This window comes from Sinohyriopsis cumingii, chromosome 10, assembly GCF_028554795.1.
Source record: "Sinohyriopsis cumingii isolate HCF-2022 chromosome 10, ASM2855479v2, whole genome shotgun sequence".
NCBI classification, from domain to species: Eukaryota; Metazoa; Mollusca; class Bivalvia; order Unionida; family Unionidae; genus Sinohyriopsis; species Sinohyriopsis cumingii.
The window spans coordinates 117540847-117564337 of NC_142970.1; the positions used below are offsets into that span (position 1 = coordinate 117540847).

The 23491-nt window shown below is 40.5% G+C and overlaps 1 protein-coding gene across 3 annotated transcripts in view; it reads right to left on the minus strand.

Moving 5' to 3' along the window:
- Positions 1–352: 352 nt before the first annotated feature.
- Positions 353–23491, minus strand: part of LOC149791087 (uncharacterized) — a 73433-nt gene continuing 50294 nt past the window's right edge. For all 3 annotated transcript variants that reach the window (XM_089973008.1, XM_089973006.1, XM_089973007.1), the window contains 2 exons: positions 1234–1356; positions 353–549 (listed from right to left, as the gene is read on the minus strand). In XM_089973008.1, the coding sequence (XP_089829134.1) occupies positions 451–549; positions 1234–1356 (222 nt within the window). In that variant the 3' untranslated portion in view covers positions 353–450. The remainder of the gene's footprint in view (positions 550–1233; positions 1357–23491) is intronic.

Genomic DNA, 23491 nt, shown 5'->3' on the forward strand with positions numbered 1-23491 from the left:
TTTTGGGACCATATTTAGTATCATCCTTGCCAAAGAATGTTCTGTATATTTGACAAGCGATTCTTCGCTCTTTATTTTACTTTGTGGGTGATTAGGTAAAATTTACACATCGATAAATACCAAACCATGATAATTTAATTATATATATATATATATATATATATATATATATATATATATATATATATATATATATATATATATATATATAGAGAGAGAGAGAGAGAGAGAGAGAGAGAGATAAGCAATAAGCAGCTGTAACGAATAATGTGAGAGAGGTATAAATTGTACCATGGAATTCGTAGGTATCGTTTCATGGTCAGTGGTTTCGTAATGAAAATATATATTGCAATTTGTTTTCCTATTTTAATTTTAGTCTTGGTCATGGCAACCAACTGAGGATATGATGTAATAAACAACATGAAACCGATTCATTTGAAAATCCATGACTCAGTTTACGATAGAATAACTCCTTGGGTCCATTAAAAAATGCCCTCCAGTTGTTAAATGCATCACTGTTATATTTCTGTCGCACTCTTGAACAATCATCTGAAGAAAAAGAAATCTATGTCAAAATGCCATTAGAAAGAATGCGAACGGATAACAATTATGGGGAAAACTTTTACTTATCGATTGTGGAAGACATCTTTGCATAATTTTCCATCACTTGTCAAATGCAGCTACTGGCAAAATGTTGCTTCCAAAGCACTTCAAATTTCACCAGTAAGCAGCAAAAACTGGAAGTCGGTTTTGTACTGACATATTACTGTTTTGAAACCGTCAGAAGTAACTTGATTCATCTGCGATTTGTTTATTGTTTGCTAGGATTAAATGGCAGGTGTCGATATTACGAAAATGAATGATATATCTTTAGAATTAGGCTAATTCAAACCACAGAAAGGAATGAGCAGTGGAACATGCAACTCTCGTAAATTGATGGAGAATATTTAGGTTCACAAATTAATTTTTCACGATGTTTTTCAATTACCTTTGAAGAATTAGTGTCACGATAATGCCTCAACGAAATAATTTTCAAAACAACGAAATAATATTATATACGTTAGTTGAAATAATCAAATTTCATTTGCACAAGTGTACGATTTCATGAGCTAAAGAACAGTTAGGCTTACCAATAATAATAATAATAATAATAATAATAATAATAATAATTATTATTATTATTATTATTATTATTATTATTATTATTAGTAGTAGTAGTAGTAGCAGTACTACCTTAAAGCCATCTTCCATACATCCGACGAAAATACCCGCAAGTCCTCCCTGATTAGAATATTTTCCATCAAAGAATGTGGCGACGGGTGTGAAAAGAGGAATTGAATCGCACACTGACATCACCTAGGGTACATAAAAATATAACCCGGTGAGAAAAAATTGGAACTTGGAACATTTATTGGTTTTGAAATAGAATAACCAGAACTTGACATACATAAATATGAAAAGTAAAAAGTATATATATATATATATATATATATATATATACCATGTACATTAAAAATAACATGGTGTTGGTATAAAGCAATTTGATATATCAATAATGTATAGCAAATTTTATATATATATATATATATATATACACACACACACACACGGTAAGCCGAGTTCAATAGTCTGCTCCATAAGTGCAATGGTTCTCACCAAGTTCTTGCACTGCATGTTTATTATAAGCATGGCAGAGTCCAATGTATCAGAAAAATAATGCGCGATTTCTCAATAATTAAGGACACGATTTCAATATTTTGCCATTACAAATTATCACATGAATTCTTGTGAATTCCTACATATTTTGTTTTTCCTTCTCCTGATTGTTGAAGTTCAATATTTTTGTTTTAAATCTTTGAATTCCTTCCTCTGCTTTTCCCCATGCCCATTCAACTAATATATACAGCAGTATTAAATATCACTAGTATTAAAAGATAACACAGATTCTGCGCCGTGTTTAGTACGACCCTAACGCATATTTACTGTAGGGTAGAAACTGTTAGAATAGGTTACTTCCGTCTGGATGATTCTAATAGGAAGGAATTGTGACCGTAATGGTGAAAGTAAAGGTTAATTCGTCGGATTGGATTCGTGCGATGGTCGTCCGAGAGTTATGCGCTGGTACGTCACTGTCTTTTGAATGAACACGTGTAGTTTTTCAGTCTTCTTGCGATTCTGAAGCGATAAAAGTCGCGTGAGAAAAGTCGAATCGAGCGGAGGGCTGTGGTCACGCCTGCACTCCTCGTGTTCATTGATATTACCAATAAGGTGATTTCATATTGTCAAAGATTTCGCTGTACTTTATTGATAACGCGCCAGACCCCTGAGGGTTATTGCATTTATCCTAACCAATCCCTGACATACGTGAACCATTGATGGATCCAGTGCACTCGAAACGACTGTTTTAGGCCATATGATTTGTATTCTTTATATATATATATATATATATATATATATATATATATATATATATATATATATATATATATAGAGAGAGAGAGAGAGAGAGAGAGAGAGAGAGAATATATGTATAGTATGTACGCTGTATGAGTGATATACCACGAGATGTATGCATTTTTCATTAAATGGAAACGAGGGTTGCCGAGTTTCCTTTTAATATATTTATACGAGTAGTATATCATTGATGCAGAGAAACAAACTCTCTCTCTCTCTCTCTCTCTCTCTCTATATATATATATATATAATTATTTATATCACATGCAAATACATATATTTGCCTTCTGAACCGAGTTAAGATTTACTACAGGCAAGAAAGAATTATACAACGAGTGGGGTATCATTGCCCTTTGAACGGAATTAAGATTTACTAAAGGTAACTGTGTATTGACCAAGTGAATGAACTCTTCACATCTCAGAGTGTGCCCGAGAGTTAATTGAAATATTTTAATACATTAAGTTGATCTAAATCATTATTTTGCTTTAATAACAGTCTGACAAACCATAATCTCTCTCTCTCTCTCTCTCTCTCTCTGATCGGTTTGACTTTAAAACTCTCTCTCTCATCCAAGATCCTGCAGTACTATATCTTCAGTTAACATTTTTGAAAAATACAGATAACATCACACTTAAAAGCTACTCCCTGTTTAACAACTACTCTCAAAATGTTGACAGGGCCTCAGGAGGAGTCTCTGTTATTGTGAACAACAGAGCCCCTCATAGCGTCATCCCTTTAAACACAAATTTACAAGCCATTGCTGTAAGCGTTACTCTTCATCGAGTGGTTACATTTTGCTCTATTTACTTACCACCAAACACTAACCTAGTTCCAAACGAATTAGACACCCTTGTTCAACAGCTTCCCGCGCCATTAATTTTACTCGGGATTTTAATGCCCATAACATTTTATGGGGATCAAATCATATAAGTGACAGAGGTCACAAAGTTGAAGACTTTATTTCTAGACACGATCTGTGTCTATATAACACCAAAACACCGACATATTTACACCCAGGTACGGGTACATACACTTGCATCGATTTGACAATTTGTTCTCCTTCGCTGCTTTTGGACTATGAATGGAAGGTCGCTGATGACCTTCACAGCAGCGATCACTTCCCAATCTCCCTTGTAAATCTTAACTCTACAATTGATGAAGTAATTCCACAATGGAATTTAAAGAAGGCCGACTGGGCCAAGTTCGAAACACTCTGTAAAACTAGGCTGAATGAGGATACAGTTTTCAATGTCAACGATCCCATTCAGCATTTTACATCTATTTTAACCGACATTGCAGAAGAATCTATCCCCAAGTCCTCAACAAACTGTAAAAGAACCCTAAAACCTTGGCTCACTAAGGAATGTAAGGAAGCCATACGGCAACGCCGAGAAGCCTTGAAAAAATTTAACAATCATCGGACGCCCGAAAATTTAAGTAAATATCGTATTCTCCGGGCCAAAGCTCGCCGCACAATCAAAGAGAGTAAACGAGCATCATGGAAGAAATATGTTTCCTGTTTAAACTCTCGTTCCTCAATTAAGAAAGTTTGGGACACGATCCGCAAAATAAACGGAAAGAGAAAACACATTTCCTTCCGACATCTGAAACTGAACAATAACAATTTTAGCTCAAAACGTGACATAGCAAATGTTCTTGCTGATACATTCTCTAAAAATTTCTCATCATCTAATTATTCCGAAGCCTTCCAAAAATTGAAAACTCAAAAAGAAAAGTCACGTTTAAAATTCACATCCAACAACTCGGAAAGTTACAACCAACTGTTTTCACTATCAGAACTTATGGAGGCTTTAGACAAGGCCCATGATACTTCCGCTGGTCCTGACAAAATACATTACCAGTTTTTAAAACATATTCCAGAATCATCTTTAACATCTCTTTTGAAACTCTTCAATGATTTATGGATTACTGGTAATCTACCTAAGATATGCAAAGAAGCAAAAGTCATACCAGTTCCCAAACCCGGTAAAGATAGCGAAGATTCTACCAACTATCGACCTATTGCACTCACAAGCTGCATGTGCAAAACAATGGAACGAATGATCAATTCTCGGCTTGTATGGTACCCGGAAACTAACAATTTTAATATCTCCTTTCCAAAGTGGCTTTCGTTATGGACGGAACACCAAAGATCATCTGGTTAGACTAGAAACATTCATTCGCGATGCATTTATCAAGAAAGAACATTTAGTAGCGGTTTTCACTGATTTAGAAAAGGCCTATGACACAACATGTAAGTACGGGATACTAAAAGACCTGCACGATCTAGGTCTAAAAGGCCGTCTGCCCTCTTTCATATCCAATTTCCTCTCCGACAGAGAATTCAAGGTACGAGTGGGCTCTACTCTCTCAGATTTGCACGAGCAAGAGATGGGTGTGCCCCAGGGCAGTATTTTATCTGTGACACTTTTCAATACCAAAATTAAAAACATCACCAAGTGTTTGACTCCTGGTGTGGATTGCTCACTATATGTTGATGATTTTCTCATATGTTATAGGTCAAAGCACATGCATACAATTGAAAGACAACTACAGCAAAATATCAACAAGATTCAAAATTGGGCAAGTACGACCGGCTTCAAATTCTCAAAATCAAAAACTGTATGCATGCATTTCTGTCAGTTACGACGACACCACGAAGAACCTCACCTCACGCTGGACGGAACACCTGTTCCAGTTGTTGAGGAAACAAAATTTTTGGGTATTATCTTTGACAGAAAACTGACTTTTATTCCACACTTAAAAAACTTGAAAGCCAAATGCTTAAAAGCACTTGACCTACTTAAAGTAGTAGCGCACACTGACTGGGGTGCTGATAGAAAAGTCATCCTGAATTTATATAGAACGTTTATTCGCTCCAAACTAGACTATGGTTACGTTGTGTATGGTTCAGCCCGAAAGTCATATCTTAAAATGCTTGATCCAATTCATCATCAGGGAATAAGACTGGCTCTGGGAGCATTTAAAACATCCCCGTGTGAAAGCCTTCTAGCTGAGGCGAATGAACCACCGTTATCGCATCGTAGAGAAATGCTTTCCGCACAGTATGCTGTCAAATTAAAATCAAACCCTCTGAATCCTGCTTTTTCGGCTGTTTTTCAACCCAAATACAAAACTTTATACGAAAATAAACCAAACGCCATACCTTCCTTTGGCATTAGAATATCATCCAGCCTTGACACTACAAATATAGATCTTTCTAAAATTCAGAAAACGTCCATCTCCGAAACACTACCCTGGCTAATTAAACAACCAAAAGTACGTTTTACGCTACACGATGGAAAAAAATCCGAAACAAACCCTTCTGTCTTCCACAACTCTTACCATGAACTCATCACCGAATTTAAAAACTACACCAGAATTTACACTGAGGGATCAAAGGATGAGGAAAAGGCTGCTGCAACCTTTGTTTGTGGAAATCACACAACGTAAGTTCGCTTACCAAATGGAGCATCAATTTTTACAGCCGAAATCAGAGCAATAGACCTTGCTCTGCAACATATAGAAAATAAACATATTTTAAACAGTATCATCTTCTCCGACTCGCTATCAGTACTCCAATCACTACACAATAGAAAACTGGAGAACCCATTATTAAAAAACATACTATTCAAAAATACCGAGCTGAGTGTCTCCCACAATATAACATACTGTTGGTTCCCTAGCCACATTTGTATTAAAGGTAACGAAAAAGCAGATCGCGCTGCTAAAATGGCCCTTACTCAAGAACCATCTGATTTTAAAATACCGTATAGTGATTTTAAACCTTGTATCAGAGAGTTCTTTCGTCAGAAGTGGCAGGCATCATGGAATGATGCTGTGAATAACAAACTTCATGCAATCAAGCCAACTCTAGGAGAATGGACTCCTTCCTACAGAACCATGCGTAGGGAGGAGGTAGTCATTGCAAGAATCCGAATTGGTCATACTTATATCACCCACACCCACATACTAAAAGGTGAAGACCCACCAGAGTGCGTTTCTTGTAATGAACCATTCACTGTCAAGCACTTTATGATCGAGTGCTTTGACCTGCAACCTACGCGCGATCGTTATTACATTGTGCATGACATGAAAGAACTTTTTGATACTATAAAACTCACTCGTATTATAGAGTTCCTGAAAGCAGTAAATATTTACCCCAAACTCTGACTTTTATGCTATCACCTTGTGCAGTTTTATGCAATATATGCTCCGTCCCATTTTAATACCTTTTTAATCGTTTTTCATGAACATAAAACATTTACATCTCCCGTTGATCGGGAAGCTTTATTTTGCACCGTTACCATCTTACCGTTTTTAATTTCAACCAATTCTTCTTTTATATCGCTGGTAGATATAGGATCTTTATAATTTTTAAAATAATATACAAATTACATTTTGTTTGGCGCTAAATAGCCTAACAGTGCTGATGCGCCGTTAAAAAATCAATCAATCAATCAATCAATCACTCTCTCTCATCCTTTGGTCGGTTTGACTAAACTTTTACCATCATTCATAAGTCAAGACACATCGTGATATGACAAGCAAGAATCATCTACGCTCGCATATTTCTTCTTAGATTATCACCCGTATCATGCTACGATAGTCGGGGGGGGGGGGGCTTTGTTCATTTTCATAATTAATTACTAATAATCGATTTTAGAACATTATAACAGGTCTAAGAAACAGCAACAACAACAAAAACATGAAAACTTTCAATACATCACAGTATGTGTACCACATAACCTAGCAATTTGTACCCTATAATGTCGATAGGCTTTGCAACTTTGTGTCATTCATTATATACACACTGTACTTAAATTCCAAGGAAAGTGCACACATAATTCTTCTAGGGTAGTTGGTGTAAGTTCGATTTCCAGGTTTTTATTCAGAGCAAAATACGTTTCTCTCACTCAAGATTTTTGCCCAGTTTGAACGTTATGCGGGGGGGGGGGGGGCAGACAACAGAAAGGATTGCGATGAAATTGTGTAATCGGGGATTATTAATCCTTTTTATTGTTATTTTCATACGTCTATAATGATTAATGTGTGGAAATTCATCATTGATCTAGAACCAACAGCACACGGTTGCTACAATGTTTATATACATGGGTATTATTATATATGCTGACTATATATATATATATATATATATATATATATATATATATATATATATATATATATATATATATATATATATATATTATAATTGACCTGTGTCTAAATAAAAATAAAAAAAACTTAATGGTGCCCCTAGCAAGTGACATTTATTTTGTAAGCAACATAATACGTAGGTAATATTACTCATTGGTTAAAAATTAAATATTCAGATCATTATTATTGGAGGTAGATATGTTTACTTGAATCTGAGTCTAGGGCATTAAGGTTTTCACTTGGAAATGCCTAAACATTTTAACATCTTTGAATGTTTGAGGGCCTACATCCTGACTATTACTGTGTTTCAGCTTTTAGAATTAATGCTGTACACTTGAACATTTACTCACTCCTGCCTTATCATCCGAAACAGAACCAGTCTTATTCTAAGGTTCATTTTTTAATTTGAGGGATTTATTTATTCAAAATATTAATCCCTGAAATTACAAAGTGCTCAGTAATATTCGTGGACTAAAACATTAATTTTGAATTATATTTAATTCAGTCACGGACAGCTTGGATTATAATACTGTGATACATAAAAGACTCTTAACACATTGTACATGAACACATTCGTGATCACAAGCAAATCAATACATTCAATATTGGAATTTATTTGGAACACCACTGGAATTCAACTGGAACTTCATACATTTGGACTTGTGACAGACCTTTTATGACTATCTGAAATTTAGTTCATTTCCTGTAAGTTCTTTTAAATTGTGACTCTGTATTGAATAGAAATAATTGTTGAATTTAATAAAACATGCTGATTTTCGCGCTTTTCTATTACTTAGTTTAGATTATAAAGAGTAAAAAATGAGATGGTCAAAGAAAGAGCTATAGTTAGCATTGTGCTACTGGCAAGCCTGGGTGAGTTCGGCTCGATCGCTTTGCCTTAAGTCACAAACTCCCAGATCCTATCCATTCTTATACTTTACAAATACATGCTATTCCTTTAGCAATATGCGTGATAATATGAAATACATGGTAGGAACAAAGAATATTGTCAAACAGGTTAAATAGTTATAATTATTTCCATTACTGGAAATCGGAACCGGGTAGGGGAGTCAGTGGAACCATTACTTGGCCGGTATATAAATATGAATGAATAGACACACACAAGTAGTGAACTGGGGCTGTTTAGCCTCAATGGGAATTAGCATTAAAAACACCCCTGGGCCTGTTTAGCCTCAATGGAAATTTAACATGGGAGAAACACCTGGGCCTGTTTAGCCTCAAGGGAATTTAACATGGGAAAATTTTTTGGGCCTGTTTAGCCTCAAGGGGAATTTAACATGGGAAAAAAAATAATCTTGGGCCTGTTTAGCCTCAAGGGGAATTTAACATAGGGAATAAATCGTGGGACTGTCTAGGGACAAGGGGAATTGAACAGGGGAATAGAGTTTGGGCCTGTCTAGGGACAAGGGAAATTAACATGGGAAATTGAAACAGGGAGGGGTCTATATTTTTTTTTTAAAATAAAAAAAAATGGAGTAGGCAATTGAAAGTCTATCTCTTTTCGAGAGATTAGAGTGGCCCTGAAAAGGGCCTTTGGGTTTTATGTTAGGGCACCGCATTGGTCTTCTTCTTGTCCTTAGGCTGCGCCTGACTGCAGGACCGTAAATCAGGACTCTTTTGAGGCATCTTTGACGTTCTACATAGATCCTACGTATCCATAGGCTGGTGTCTGTCCTATGGACAACTGTCCAGTTGGATCGGACATTCATTGGTATGTCCGTCCGGAACATCATCGAAGACACAAGCGTGGAAGATTGTACGTCGGTCCACATGTTGAGGCGCCGAGAACAGGTGAATCAATACAGTGAACTGCACTTATTTATAGGGAAAGGAAGGATTGAAACGGATTGAGTTTGTTGACCAATCCAAACACGCGTTACAAAATTCAGTCAGCCCGCATCCAATCCGAAGAGATTAGTCTGTGACGTCATGTTGTCTGTATAGATTCGCTAGCGCCTGTGCGCAGTCAATTCATGCGAAAGTTTTTCAACATGACGGAAACTCAGAAAACGATAAATTGGGGTGCACCGGCAGTGGAGACCACCCAAGGGAACCCGGACTTACTTTCAGAAGAGGTAAATTGGGATTTTGTGGATTTTCTTACCTCGCAAGAATTTGTTCCAGAACCTTCGCCACCTTCTCCTTCATTTCCACACGTGGAGAATTTTAGGCAGAGACAGAAAGAAGAATTGGAGAAATTTATACAACAGCAAAAAGAAGCGGAACAAGCTTTTCTCCTACAGCAAGAACAGCAAGAAGAAGAGGTAAGAAAAAAACAGCAACAAGAAGAAGCAGCAGCAAAGAAACAAGGGTGTGAAAATCAAACGGTCACGGTACTGTTAGACATTTTAGCGGAGTTAAGAAGTCTGAAACAAATGTATTAGACTTCTTTATTACCTCCGAAGAGAATACGACCTTCCCGAGCTAAACACTCCAACCCTGTGATTAAGCCTACCGTGCCACCCTTAGTGATTTCAACCAAATCATCACCATCATCAACAGTACGCAGTCCAGAAGTAGGCCTTGGACATGGCAAAGGCTTAAGACAGTTAAAGTTGATTGCTTAAACTCACCCCTACACCAAAAAGGCCCTTTTCAGGGCCACCCACGTCTCTCGAAAAGAGATAGACTTTCATTTGCCAACATCCATTCAAACTCAAAAAAATAAAAAACAAAAAAAACAAAAAAACAAAAAACATTTTACCCCTATAGTACGTGTGTATGAGTGTGTGAGTGTACGTTCTTATTTTAAAATCAAAACTCAAAGACACTTATCTTTTTATACCTAATTTATTCTTTTATAAATATTTACAATCCAATTCACAATTCACAATTCTCAACAGAACACTTTAAAAAGTTCATACACTTCTTCTGTCTCATTGTTTAGACTCTCTGTTTTTTAAATTTCTTCACCGTCACAGTCTTTTCCTCCTCTTCCTCCTCACTTTCTTCCCTTCTTCTTTTCTTCTCCTGTTTCTTTTTCTTTACCTGGCTGCTTTCTTCCTCTGAAGAATCCCTCTCTTCTTCTGACTCCTCTTGTTTCTTTTTTGGGCAATCTGGAGACCAATGTCCTTTTTCTTGACAATAATAACAGGTATCTTGACTTTTGTCTTTTCTAGCCCCTTTTTTTCTTTTTTGACGGTCTGGACACTCTGAAGACCAATGCCCTTTCTTCTGACAGATATGGCAAGTATCTTGACTTTTATCTTGAAAGGAAGGAGAGTAGTCCGTCGGCTGGTCTGAAGAAAATTTTCGGATGACCCCTCGCAAAGCTCTGATGAAACGTTCGATCTGGGTAGTCTCTTCCATCGTTGTGCTCGGTTTGAGAGTGAAATGAATAGTGAAAGGACAAGACACATACCCTTTTATACACGCTGGTCTGCTATGACTATAAATTAGTCCTTGGTGTTTAAACTTTACTCATTTGACGTTTTGCTATCAAGATGAAACGATCCAATTTATTTGAGAAGAAAGAAGAAGAAGAAAGTAAGAGGCAGAAACGTGATCTATCGCATCGTACCAGGGCTGAAGTCTTGGCACAAATTCATGCCAGTGATTTTGAAGAGGACATGAGTGAACCAGAATCCAAACCCTCTAAACAAAGTTCATCACCCTTAGTCAACCCTGAAAAATACTATTCCATTCGAGAGACGGAAAAGCGTCCCTCTAGAAAATTTAGAACCACGGCTTACAAATACACGGTGAAGTTTAAAGATTTCAAGTCCGAAGTACCGTTAGAGAAAGCAGAAGGGTTCAACACCGACATGTGGGATTCTTTGCTCACCACGCTCAAGCGACAATGTCAACCCAAAGAAGACGATCGTTTGAGACTTTCAATACAACACGACGGTTTGAAATCCCCTGTTTGGATCGAGTTTAGCACCCCTGCAGAATTGACCGCTTCCAAAGTCATGGACACGATTCAACACGTGCAACAATCTAATGACCAGTTTGACATCACCGATGGAAAAGCCACACTGGACATGACCCACGTCTGTATTCCTCAAGGGACCGGACAACGCAAAAAGATGTTATTGGTGAAAGGTCTTCGCAGCACCAAAAAGTGCCTCGTCCAAATTCACAATTCGCAAGACCAGATGTGTTTAGCCAGGGCCATCGTGGTGGGACGAACCTATGCCAACAAGAACGACACGGCAGAATGGAAAAGAGCCTGGAAAACTATTCGACAATCGGGCAGAGCCAAACAACGAAACGAAGCAGAACTGTTACAACAAGCCGGCTTGCCCAAAGACAAACCCTGTGGCATTCCTGAAATGCAAACATTGCTAGATGTCCTAGCTCCACGCTACACCTTGAAAGTGCACCCTCAAGAAGTGCGCGGACCTCTGTTGTTTCGAGGGAAAGACTTTAAGGATGGAAAATACATTCACCTCTATCATCACGATGACCATTTCGATACCGTTACCAGTATCACCCCATTCCTGGGATAGAGTTATTACTGTGAGAAATGTGACTATGGCTATAACATTCGAGAGCAACACAAGCATTGCGGATCGAAATGCTCAGGATGTTTGGCGTATCCACCCTGTCTGAACGAAGGGCAAGAACTGGTGCATTGTCCAGCTTGTCTGCGCACGTTTGTCAGCCGTGCCTGTTACCAACAGCATCTAAAGACGCAAGGTTCACAGCAGAAATGTGCTTGTCAACTGCTGAGATTGTGCCCCACGTGTGGACAAGGCATACGTACCAATAATACCAAGGTACACGTATGTCGAGGAAAGAAACGATGTCACATTTTTCACCACATTGTGGACTTGGAACACCACTGCTGCGTGCAAAAGTACCATCCCCAACCAGAGAAAGAGGATGGACACAAGAAGAAAGGCAATTTCATCTTTTTCGATTTTGAATGCATGCAAGAGACCGGCATTTCACATTCCTAATTTCTGCGTGTCTCATCGAGCGTACGAGAAGTGCATTCATGAACCTATTTTCAGTCATTGCCCTCACTGCAGTAAGATTCCTGGAGGGCTTGAAAAAATCTTTCGAGGACCGAACACGCTAGCCGATTTCGCTTGATGGGTCTTAGACCCCATCGACAAGACGTGGAGCCAAGAGGACATCGAACGTTACGGAGATTGTCATCGTCATGCCACGGTGATGGCTCACAATTTCTCCGGATACGATGGACAGTTTCTTCTCAGACACTATACGGAACAAGGCACCGAACGTCCTAAAGTCACTTTGAACGGAGCCAAAATCATTTTCATGCAAGTGGGACAAGTGCAGTTTAAAAATTCGATGAGCTATTTGGCCATGCCTTTGAGTAGAATGCCTAAAACGTTTGGAATGACAGAAATGGCTAAAGGGTACTTTCCACACTTTTTCAATACGCAAGCCAATCAACACCCCGTTCTACCCCATTTGCCAGAGGCTCACTATTACGACCCCGACAACATGCGTACCGAACAACGAGAAGCTTTCTACGCTTGGTACCAGGCTCATGCCTCAGACCCTTTCGACTTTCAGGAAGAAATGCTAAAGTATTGGCGTTCCCACGTGAACATTTTACGGCGATGCTGTGGAAAATTTCGAGAACTGTTCATGGAACACGGAGGGGTCGATCCTTTGAAAGAAGCTTGCACCATTGCCAAAGCGTGTTCCTTAGTCTACCGACAACGATTCATGCCTGAAAACACCGTGGCTGTCATCAGTCCTCAAACGACCAACTATGTCAAACGTCAATACTCGGTCAAAGCCCTACGCTGGTTACATTACTTGTGCGACAAGGAAGACAAATGGATTGAGCATGCCCGCAACGGAGGGGGTGAAAAGACCATCGGAAGGCATTCGGTCGATGGCTGGGACTTAGAAAACCCCAAGATTGTGTACGAGTTTAACGGTTGCTTATTTCACGGATGTCCCGTCTGTTACCCTGACCGCGGCACTAAAAATCAGTTTTTACAACGATCCATCGAAGACTTGTACCAGGCCACTTGTCAGCGACGTCTAAAGTTAGAACAGGAAGGATACCAAGTGGTGGAAATGTGGGAACACGAGTACGATCACCGTATGAAAACCGATCCCGAGTTTAAACGTCTCGTGGAAAGTTACCAGTTCATGGACCCCCTGAACCCGAGGGATAGTTTGTACGGAGGAAGGACAAATGCCACCTGTTTTCTGTACCAAGCCGACGAAGAGAAAGGAGAAAAAATGAAATACTTGGACGTGTGTTCGCTGTATCCCTACGTGTGCAAATATTGTCGCTTTCCTGCAGGGCACCCACAACTGTTCACCGAACACATCGACCTGAAAAACCCTCGACAGTACAAAGGCTTGATCAAGTGCAAAGTTTTGCTTCCCACCGACTTGTACCATCCCGTACTACCTCACCATTGTCAAGGCAAACTGATGTTTCCTTTGTACCGTACTTGTGCCGAAACGTGCAACCAAGATCAACCTTGTCATCACACCCAAGAAGAACGGGCCTTGACGGGGACGTGGGTCAGCGTTGAATTGTTCAAAGCTTTGGACATGGGATACCAACTGTTAGAAGTGTATGAAATTTGCCACTTTCCCAAGACACAACAATACCACAAGGGTGACCCCACGCAGAAAGGCATTTTCGCAGACTACGTGGATGCCTTTTTGAAATTGAAGCAAGAAGCCAGTGGCTATTCTTCCTGGTGTCACACTCCCGAAGACCAAAAGACATTCAAAGAGAAATACTGGGCACAAGAAGGCATTACTTTAGATCACATCGAGAAAAACGAAGGCAGGCGATCGTTTGCCAAAGTGATGTTAAATTGCTTGTGGGGAAAAATGGCACAACGACAGTGTTTACCCAAGACGGAATATTTGACCGAACCTTCCCGCTACTTCCAGATGATTCACGACAGAACCAAATTCATCAAACACGTGGACGTCGTTTGCGAGGATTTGATCTTGGTCAATTACGAAGAAGATCTGGACTTTGTACAAGACGACCCCTTTGGAAATGTCATCGTTGCGGCTTACGTGACAGCTCATGCTCGCTTAAAATTGTACGAAGCTTTAGAACTGTTAGGGGAACGCGTCCTGTACTTTGACACGGACAGTTGCATTTACATCCATCACCCGATTCAACAGCACCCTGACATCGAAGGAGACCGTTTAGGAGCCTTGACAGACGAGTACCCCGATGACAAGATTCTAAGTTTCGTCAGTGGTGGTCCAAAACATTACGGCTACGAATACTGGGACAAACAAGGAGAAGTGCACACGAAGTGTAAAGTGAAAGGATTGACTCTGAATTATCGTACCAGTCGAGTGGTGAGCTTTGACGTATTGAAAGAAGCCTTGCAGTCTGGAGAAGATGAATACTTTAAAGTGACCACCTACCAGCCCAACAAAATTGTACGTTTACCCACTCACCACATCGTCAGTCGACCCTTGGAAAAAGTCTATCAAATAGTCTACCAGAAGCAAGTGCGACTTCCCAATCATTTCACCTTACCGTATGGACACGTCGGTATTGGTCTTTATATAAAAAGGAACCCTAGGCAAGATCGATAGTTCATTGTGACTACCAAGACCAAGCGAACAAGATGAATACTTTCAGAGAAACACAAAACAAGTTCAGAAAGGCACAATTCAAGTTTGGGGCTTCTGAAGTGGAATGCGATTGTGAGCCTTGCGATGGGAACGATGCTGTGCGCTGTGACCTTAGCGATGCCGTAAAGCATCATGGGAACTTTGTTCTCACTACCCCTATCATGGAAAGTGATGCTGTGCGTGTCAAACATGACGGATGCGAAAGCGATGCCGCTCGTCCTCTTGGACACTTTACTGGGTTTCGTTTTAAAGGGGAATATCCACCTTCACGTTTACCCCCCTACGGATGTCATCCAGCCCTGAGCAAACTCCTGTCCATGTCACCCAACCCTCATCGAAATGAACCTGTGAAAGACGAATATTCGTTTCCTGTGCGTTTGTTGGAATACTGCGACTTTGAAAATGGTCTTCAATCGTTCAAAGGAAAATGGCCTAAGTATCTGGGAGTACCGACCACTGAAGAATTAGCCAGAGCTGGATTTTTCTACTTGGGCGAAGGGGATAAAGTCAAGTGCTTCAATTGCGGTGTGTCACTTCACCACTGGGAACCGCAATATTCGGCCTACCTGGAACATGCTCGTTGGTCACCGGATTGTCATTACTTACCCTTAGTGGGACCGAGACATTGAAGTAACTGACCATGTCGTTGAAGAAGAAACAAGATTGGTTAGGAGTCAAATGTTGGACATCACCGAGACCAGTATTTAAACTTCATTTCAAAAACGATATTGAATCATTACCTAAAGAACTGCAAGAGAAGATTTACAAGGACGTTTGGCAGTGTTTTGCCAGAGTGAAATCTCAGTGGGTGACTGTAGAACTTTTGTGCCGAGAAATTCACAAGAGGAAAGTGAAAAAAGTCAATGAAAGTGTTAGATTTCTCTGGGTCAAGTGTGCATTCGTCCTATTATATTATTCTAGACCGTTTACATCAAAAGAGTTCAGTGACATTCTTGGACGTTACCCTGAATGGCAATGGTCAGAAATTACTCACTATGTGGATTACTTTTGCTCTAGGAGAAGATTGTGAATTGTACGGACTGACCTGTTCATGGATCTTTACAAGAGAACATTCGTGCTTTGCCTGTGGAGTTGAGAGAACGCATTTACCGAGAGCTGGTCAAAATACAAGTGAAACGTAAAGAACAGTTGCATCCGTTACGTCACCGGTGTTTGAACCACTGGTACCTGAATGCTATACAAGGACTGATTGAGTTGAAAGTGTTCCATTGGACAGACATTGAGCAACGACCCCCTGGTTTTAAAAAGAATTGGTTTGGTATTGATAATTCTATCTACTACATTGCAAACTTACTGGATCCAATTCCAGAGGAAGAGTTAACGAATTACCAACATCTTTTACGCAATGTCAACTTAGTAAAAGAGGAAACTTCTGAACGAATTTTAATGTGTAGATTAGTGATTAAACGATTTAAATTCGACAATGAATTAAAACCATGTCTGTGCAAACGGTACATTTATTGTGTCAGAAAGAGAATTTAGTATGACCTATTCATGGATACTTTACAAGAGAACATTCGTGCTTTGCCTGTGGAGTTGAGAGAACGCATTTACCGAGAGCTGGTCAAAATACAAGTCAAACGTAAAGAACATTTACATCCGTTACGTCACCAGATGTTTAACCACTGGTACCTGAATGGTATAAAAGAACTGATTCGTCAGAAATTGTTTCAGTGGTCAGACCTTGTTCAACGCTTTGAGTTAGTGAATGAACGAAATGTTCATCATTTTGGTTACTTCGAGATTCACCTAGTGGATCGCATTGATGAAGACAAGTTAAAGGATTACCAACATATTTTACGTGGAATCTACTTTGAGGAAGAGGAAACTTCTAATCGAACTCTGAAGTTTAGGTTACAGCATGCAAGATTTAGATTCCCCACTGGAGAACGAAGATGTCTGGCTAGAAACAAAGAGAGTATAAAAACAGGAATCCATGCCACGACTTTTATCACATGTGATTGAACAGATTCCTTGGAAAGAACTCAATGACCATATTCAAACCGTGGATCATTACCATCAGTTATTACAAGAATTTCTGAACCAAGCTTTCCAAAAAGAATTAAAGAAACGTGACATTCATTTTTTTACCACCGAGAATCCTGAAACCAAAGCCAGCAGCGTGGAACGTTTTCAACGCACTTTGAAAGAACGCATGTGGAAATATTTTACGCATCACCACACTCTGAAGTACATCGACATCTTACCGCACCTGGTGCAAGCGTACAACCAATCTTACCATCGAAGCATTTGACGTGCCCCGCAAGAAGTGACTCCCGAGAACGAAGTGCTGGTGTTTGAGCGCCTGTTTGGTACGTCCCCTAGAAAAGTGGAGTGTTGACCGTAGGAGATTGGGTGCGCATTGGCAAAACCAAAGGCACTTTCGACAAAGGTTACTTACCTAACTGGACGACCGAATTGTTTCGTGTCACTGGACGAATGCATGGCCGTCATCCTGCCGTCTATAAATTAGAAGACATGAACGGAGAAGTGCTCAAAGGAACGTTTTATTTGCCCGAGTTACAACGTGTCACCAAAAAAGAAGTCGACGTGTACGACATCGAAAGCATTCTCGAACGCAGAACCCGTAAATTGGGTGAACGACGTGTCAAAGAAGTCAAAGAACGTTGGAAAGGATATCCACTCAGTTTTGATTCTTGGATCGACGCTTCGCAAGTCATCGACTATAAAAAGAAGTGACCATCATGCCCTTTCACACAGACGCAGCTACGTCGACCACTCCTTCACCCAGTTCTTCTCTGCAAGATTTACAGAAACAACCCTTGTGGGTGTGGTGTGGAGAACGTGTGCCTCAAACGCAAATCGTCTTTTTCTGCCAAATCTTCGTGGTGTATTGTGTCATCGGGGCAGCCATTGCCAATTTGAGTTTGCAACAAGGAGACAAACAATTGTGGACCATTTTATTAAGCAGTTGCATCGGTTACCTGCTTTCCAATTCCTCCATGAAATTCTCTTCCAACGGGAACAACGGGAACCTTGTGTCCAGTGCCAGTGTCAGTCACTACTCCAACAACAACAATAACCTCATTTTGGGCGGAGACACTCCTCTGACGTCCAGTAACCTATCGGACAGCCATAGAACTCTGGAATTATGAACAATAACAACCAATTTTACTTAACCTTACCCAGTGACAGTTCCATGGAGATGTTTCCCCACAACACGTTGTGCTGTTACACGGGCAAATTACCTGAGGCCATCCAGTTAGATCACGAAGCCCATTGGGAAGTGGCTTTAGTGGAAATCATCCACCCGACCCAAGTCCTCAATGTCCTTCCCAATCAAAATATTTTTACGGTGGAAGTTCATGACGAACCCTTGCAACAGTACTTGGATGCCCACGTCAAATATGATAAGAAAACCCCTGGCACAAAAACTCAAAAGTCGACCACCTGTCACTTGTTCATTCCTCCAGGCTATTATTTTAGTGGTCAACATTTGGTGAGCACCATTGCTTCCAGGTTTAATGTCGTGTTTCTTAAAGCTTTGGAGAGTGTCAAAAAAAGTGTCACCCTGGAATACCACAAAGTAGCTCGTCGCTTCCTAATGAAATTTCCTGAGGGGGTAAAATCATGTCCATTTTATTTTGTCCTGAATTGTTTGACATGTTGGGTGGGGATACGGAGATGAGGATGGCCATGCTCAAGACAAACGAATTGCCAATCATTTCCGACAACGATTCTTTTAGCAAGTTATTTCGTTCCCCAGTAGAACTGAACCAAGGACTGCATTTGATCTTTGTGTACTCCGATGTGGTGGAGTACAACGTGGTGGGACACACCTCCGTGCCATTACTGCGTGTCATTCCTTTCAAAGTGGATTCTGGCACGGCTGCTGACGAGGAAGGTGGAAACACTTATCACGTCCACAGCGAATTTGTACATCCTCATTATTTGCCTGTCAGCAAGTCGTATTTGGACACGGTCAACATTGCTATAAAAAGAGATCTGGGACAAAATATTCCATTCACCAACGGAAAAGTCACGGCGAAACTCCATTTTCGAAAATGGTTCTCTCACGACTCGTAAGTCATGTATCCAGTGTACCGAGGGGTTGCTCGACAGCGAGGACACGGTTTAAGAGATATGCTAAAATCACCCTTTCGTTCGGTGGCTCCGGTGTTGTAACCGATGGTGACACGCGGATTGCACGCCTTGAAAGATGCGGCATTGACACACGGTAAAGAATTTCTCCAAAATGTCATCATTGACAAACAAAACCCAAAAGAAGCCTTATTGAGGGCAAGTAAAAATGTCTTGCTGCAAACGGGCAAAGATCTTTTGGGTCGACGAGAAACACATATAAATGCCCTGAACGCTACCGAGTCAGGCATTCCCGCTTTGAAGCCACAGCAAGGACACGGTAGAAAAAGACGGCGAAGAAAACACCCTTTCACCAGACTTCACACGTCTAAAGCTAGAAAGACAAAGAAAAGAAGAACCGTTTGAGACTTAGACGTTTTCGGTTATTGAGAAACAGAAAAAATGATGCACCTAGAGTCTTGCGCCTGTTCCAAGTCGGAACTGGATCTGTTTGCCATGCCCCCCACCATGATGACGATGCACGAATCCCAATGGGTGTAATTTCACCCAGTCTCCTCTTTGACGGATTCCGCTCCAATCGAGTTTGAAATCAAAGGTCAGCCCGAAGATTACATCGATCTGAATAGCAGTTACCTGTACTTGAAAGTGAAAGTGATCAAAATGGACAACACCAATCCAGGAGGCGATGCTAGTGTAGCTCCTGTCAACAATTTCATGCATTCCTTGTTCAGCGAATTGGACTTGTACTTGAATAACAAACTGGTCAGCAGCAGCATGGATACTTACCCATATCGTGCCTACCTGGAAAATCTCTTGACGTACGGAAAAGAAGCCAAGAATACTGATCTGGATGCTTGCGTGGTATGGAAACCTGACACGGCAGGTGTAGCCACGTTTAGCGACACAGTCCTGACAGAAGATGACAATCCTCACAATGAGGGGTTTAACGACCGTCGTAAGAAAATTCTGCAAGGGCGAAGTTTAGAACTGATGGATCGTTTGAATTTGGACATGTGGTTACAAAAAAAGTATTTGCTCAACGGGGTGGATATCCGTCTGAGACTAAATCGTAGTAGTGCCGCTTTCCATTTGATGGCCCATGCCAATGAATACAAAACTATCATTCAAGAAGCTCGACTTCACGTGCGTCGTGTGGAAGTGTTACCTAAAGTGGGAAACGACGTCAGTCACACGTTGAGCAGAACGACCGCCAAGTATCCGATACGACGCGTAGAAGTGAAAATGTTCACCATTCCCGCTGGACAGCGATCTATGATCGAAGATCATCTGTTCCAAGGACAGTTACCCAAACGTTTTATTGTTGGTATCGTCAGGAATTCAGTCTTCAACGGAACCCACGATCAAAATCCTTTTGAGTTTCAACATTACAATGTGTCCAAGATCGAAGTCAGTCGCGACGGCAAGACCTTGTGTACCCGACCCTTTGAGCCTAACTTTGGTGTCGCGAAGAATTATTTGAGATCGTACTTGTCCCTGTACGAAGCCACGGGACAGTTAGGAACACCAGTCACGGTATTTCGTACGACGATTATGCAGGAGGCTATGCTGTGTGGGGTTTTGATTTCACTCCAGACCAAGGCAGCGACGAGGGACATTTCCACCCTATAAAATCGGGTCAGATTCGTGTGGAACTTCAGTTTGCAAATCCACCTCCAGATCACACAGTGAACGTCCTCCTGTATGCAGAATTTGACAATACCATAGAAATCAACAGTTGGAGAGAAGTCATTCTAGATTATTAGAAGCCATGGAAGACTGTTATCCCTCTTTACCTACTGGAGAAACGTTGGAGATGGAATGTGAGGAGACCGGGGAAGAAGAATCTCAAGACAAAGACGAAGAAGTTATCATGATGAAGTCAACATGGCCAGAACAAGAAGCCCATTTAATTTCCTGTTTTGCTACATTCCTGGCAGATATAATGAAAGAATTGATCAAGGAAGAGTGCTATGGATGTCACAACGATCATCCCAGTCAAATTCAACACGACAAATGTCTAATGTTGAGTCAAGAAGAAAAATTGGACGAATATCTGGACAAAACTTGGGGTCACATCGAGATAGAATTCGTGTTGAACGAGTGGTATAAAGGCTTGGATAAACATTCTTCTCCTCCATTAACGTCTCTGGAGTGCCGTCGCATCGTATCTCTCTTTGACCAGAGTAAGAAGTCGGAGCTAAACGCCTTTTACTTGTCAGACATTTTCAAACAAAAAGTCAGGGTCGAATTGATCACTTATCATTACCTGTGAAGAAGAAGAAAAAAACCCACAGAAATCAATGGATACCTGGGAACTTTATTATCTTTTGAACCACAGTTCGTACACGGCTTCTTGGAATCCTGTCGTCTGTGCTAAAGATGAACTCCCTCATCGCAAACCTCAAGACCATCAAGCTTATGTGATCAACACGGACGACAGTCATCTCCCAGGAACCCACTGGGTAGCCGTCTACTTTCCTCAAGAAGGATGTGTGGAATATTTCGATTCCTATTGATTGCCTCCTCTGGAAGACGATATCATTGACTTTATGAGAAGAAATGCTCAGACCACCCGATTCAATAATGTGAAATTACAAGGCACAGATTCCTTGGTGTGTGGACAATATTGTGTGTATTTTCTGCATCATCGCAGCCTGGGCTATTCCTTAGAACATTTAGTGACTCATTTTGATCCTCGTTCTTCTTCTAGAAACGATGTGAAAGTAGATAAATGGTTTTGTGACCATTATGCTTATCTTTTGTCTCAAGCTAGGAAACGTAGTGTCCATCAATGGCCTAATGACTTCCAACAGTGGAAATCACAATTTCATTCACAACGTTGTCAGCCCTGTCCAAAATAATGTGTTAGCTGAGAAAAAATGTTTGTGATTTGAAAAAAAATGTTTGATGTTATATTATTGTTAAAAAATGTTATAGTTGTTTGTTAGTTGTTTGTTAGTGTTAAGTGATTTTGAATAAAAAATGTTGTGTTTTGAAAAAAATGCCTTTGTGGTTTGTTTGGCTATAAGAATCTTGATTCATGCTCTTTGACTTCTTACTATCCCTCTCATGACATTCATTGAACGTTCCGGCTCGAAAACCGTGGAGGGATGTTTTCCTTCACGTCGGCGCTCTGACTTTAAAGCCGGGGCAGCCTCCAGTCTAACCATCCATTGTCGACTCATCCTCCTACGAAGATGTGCTCCAGACTACCTAAGCTAAACGAAGACTACGTGAATTTGCATAGGGTCAGACACAGTCTGATACCGAAGCCTGAAGAGACAGAGAATGTGAGAATGTTAAAAGTCACTGAAGACCTGATAGAAGAGCTCTTCAGAGAAGCAATGAACAGGGAGAAAGAAGAATGGACAGAGAAGTACAGACTTCAGAAACAGCAGAGGGAGAGCAGCAACAGCAACAACAGCAGCAGCAGAAACCTGAACCTGACAGAGGCTTTATCGACTGTCGTATCGACACAAAAGAGTTCTTCTTCTCTTTCCGAAGAAGCAGACCTATCGTCAGAGGACGTGGCATTCTTAGAAACTAAAAGATCGCCCTAGCTTCAACTTCGCACACAAAAAACAGCCCTTTACTCTAGAAAAGAAATAACAATCGATTTGCCAATGTAGAGTAAAGTTTTTTGCTGTTTGACGTGCGTGGAGAGTAGATTTGGGGTTTGATTTGATTGCTTTGCGTATGTGGATAGTATATTGAAGTGATTAAAGAAAATTTTTAAATTAGTAATGGGTAGTATAAAAAAGTGAGTGAGTGTTTCTTTTAGGTCCGCGCGTTGTTTGGTTATGATCTAGGTAAGATAAATTTTGTTTTGGGATGTTTTCCTTCACGTCCGCGCTTTAACTATAAATTGAAAATCGCTTGGCAGTCTAGCTACCCTGTTCATTCGTTAACAAGACAATGAATACAAGAATAAGCAAACTTCTTGAACTCCAGATGCATCTGGAATACGCCAGGCGCTTGTTAAATGAACTGGCAGCGGAGGCCATAGTAGAAGAGGGAAGAATAAAGAAGGAAGAGGAGGAGAGAAGACAGAGGGAAGAGGAGGAAAAGAAAATAGGAGAGAGGATGTCATACAATATTCCAGAGACAGAGGATTGGGGTGCTAAAGCCAATCATCCTCCCTCTGCGCTCCCAGTCAAAAGAAGAGTGAAAGGAGACTGGAGTCGGAGATGTGTGTGTGGTGCCAGACCTGGAAGGTGC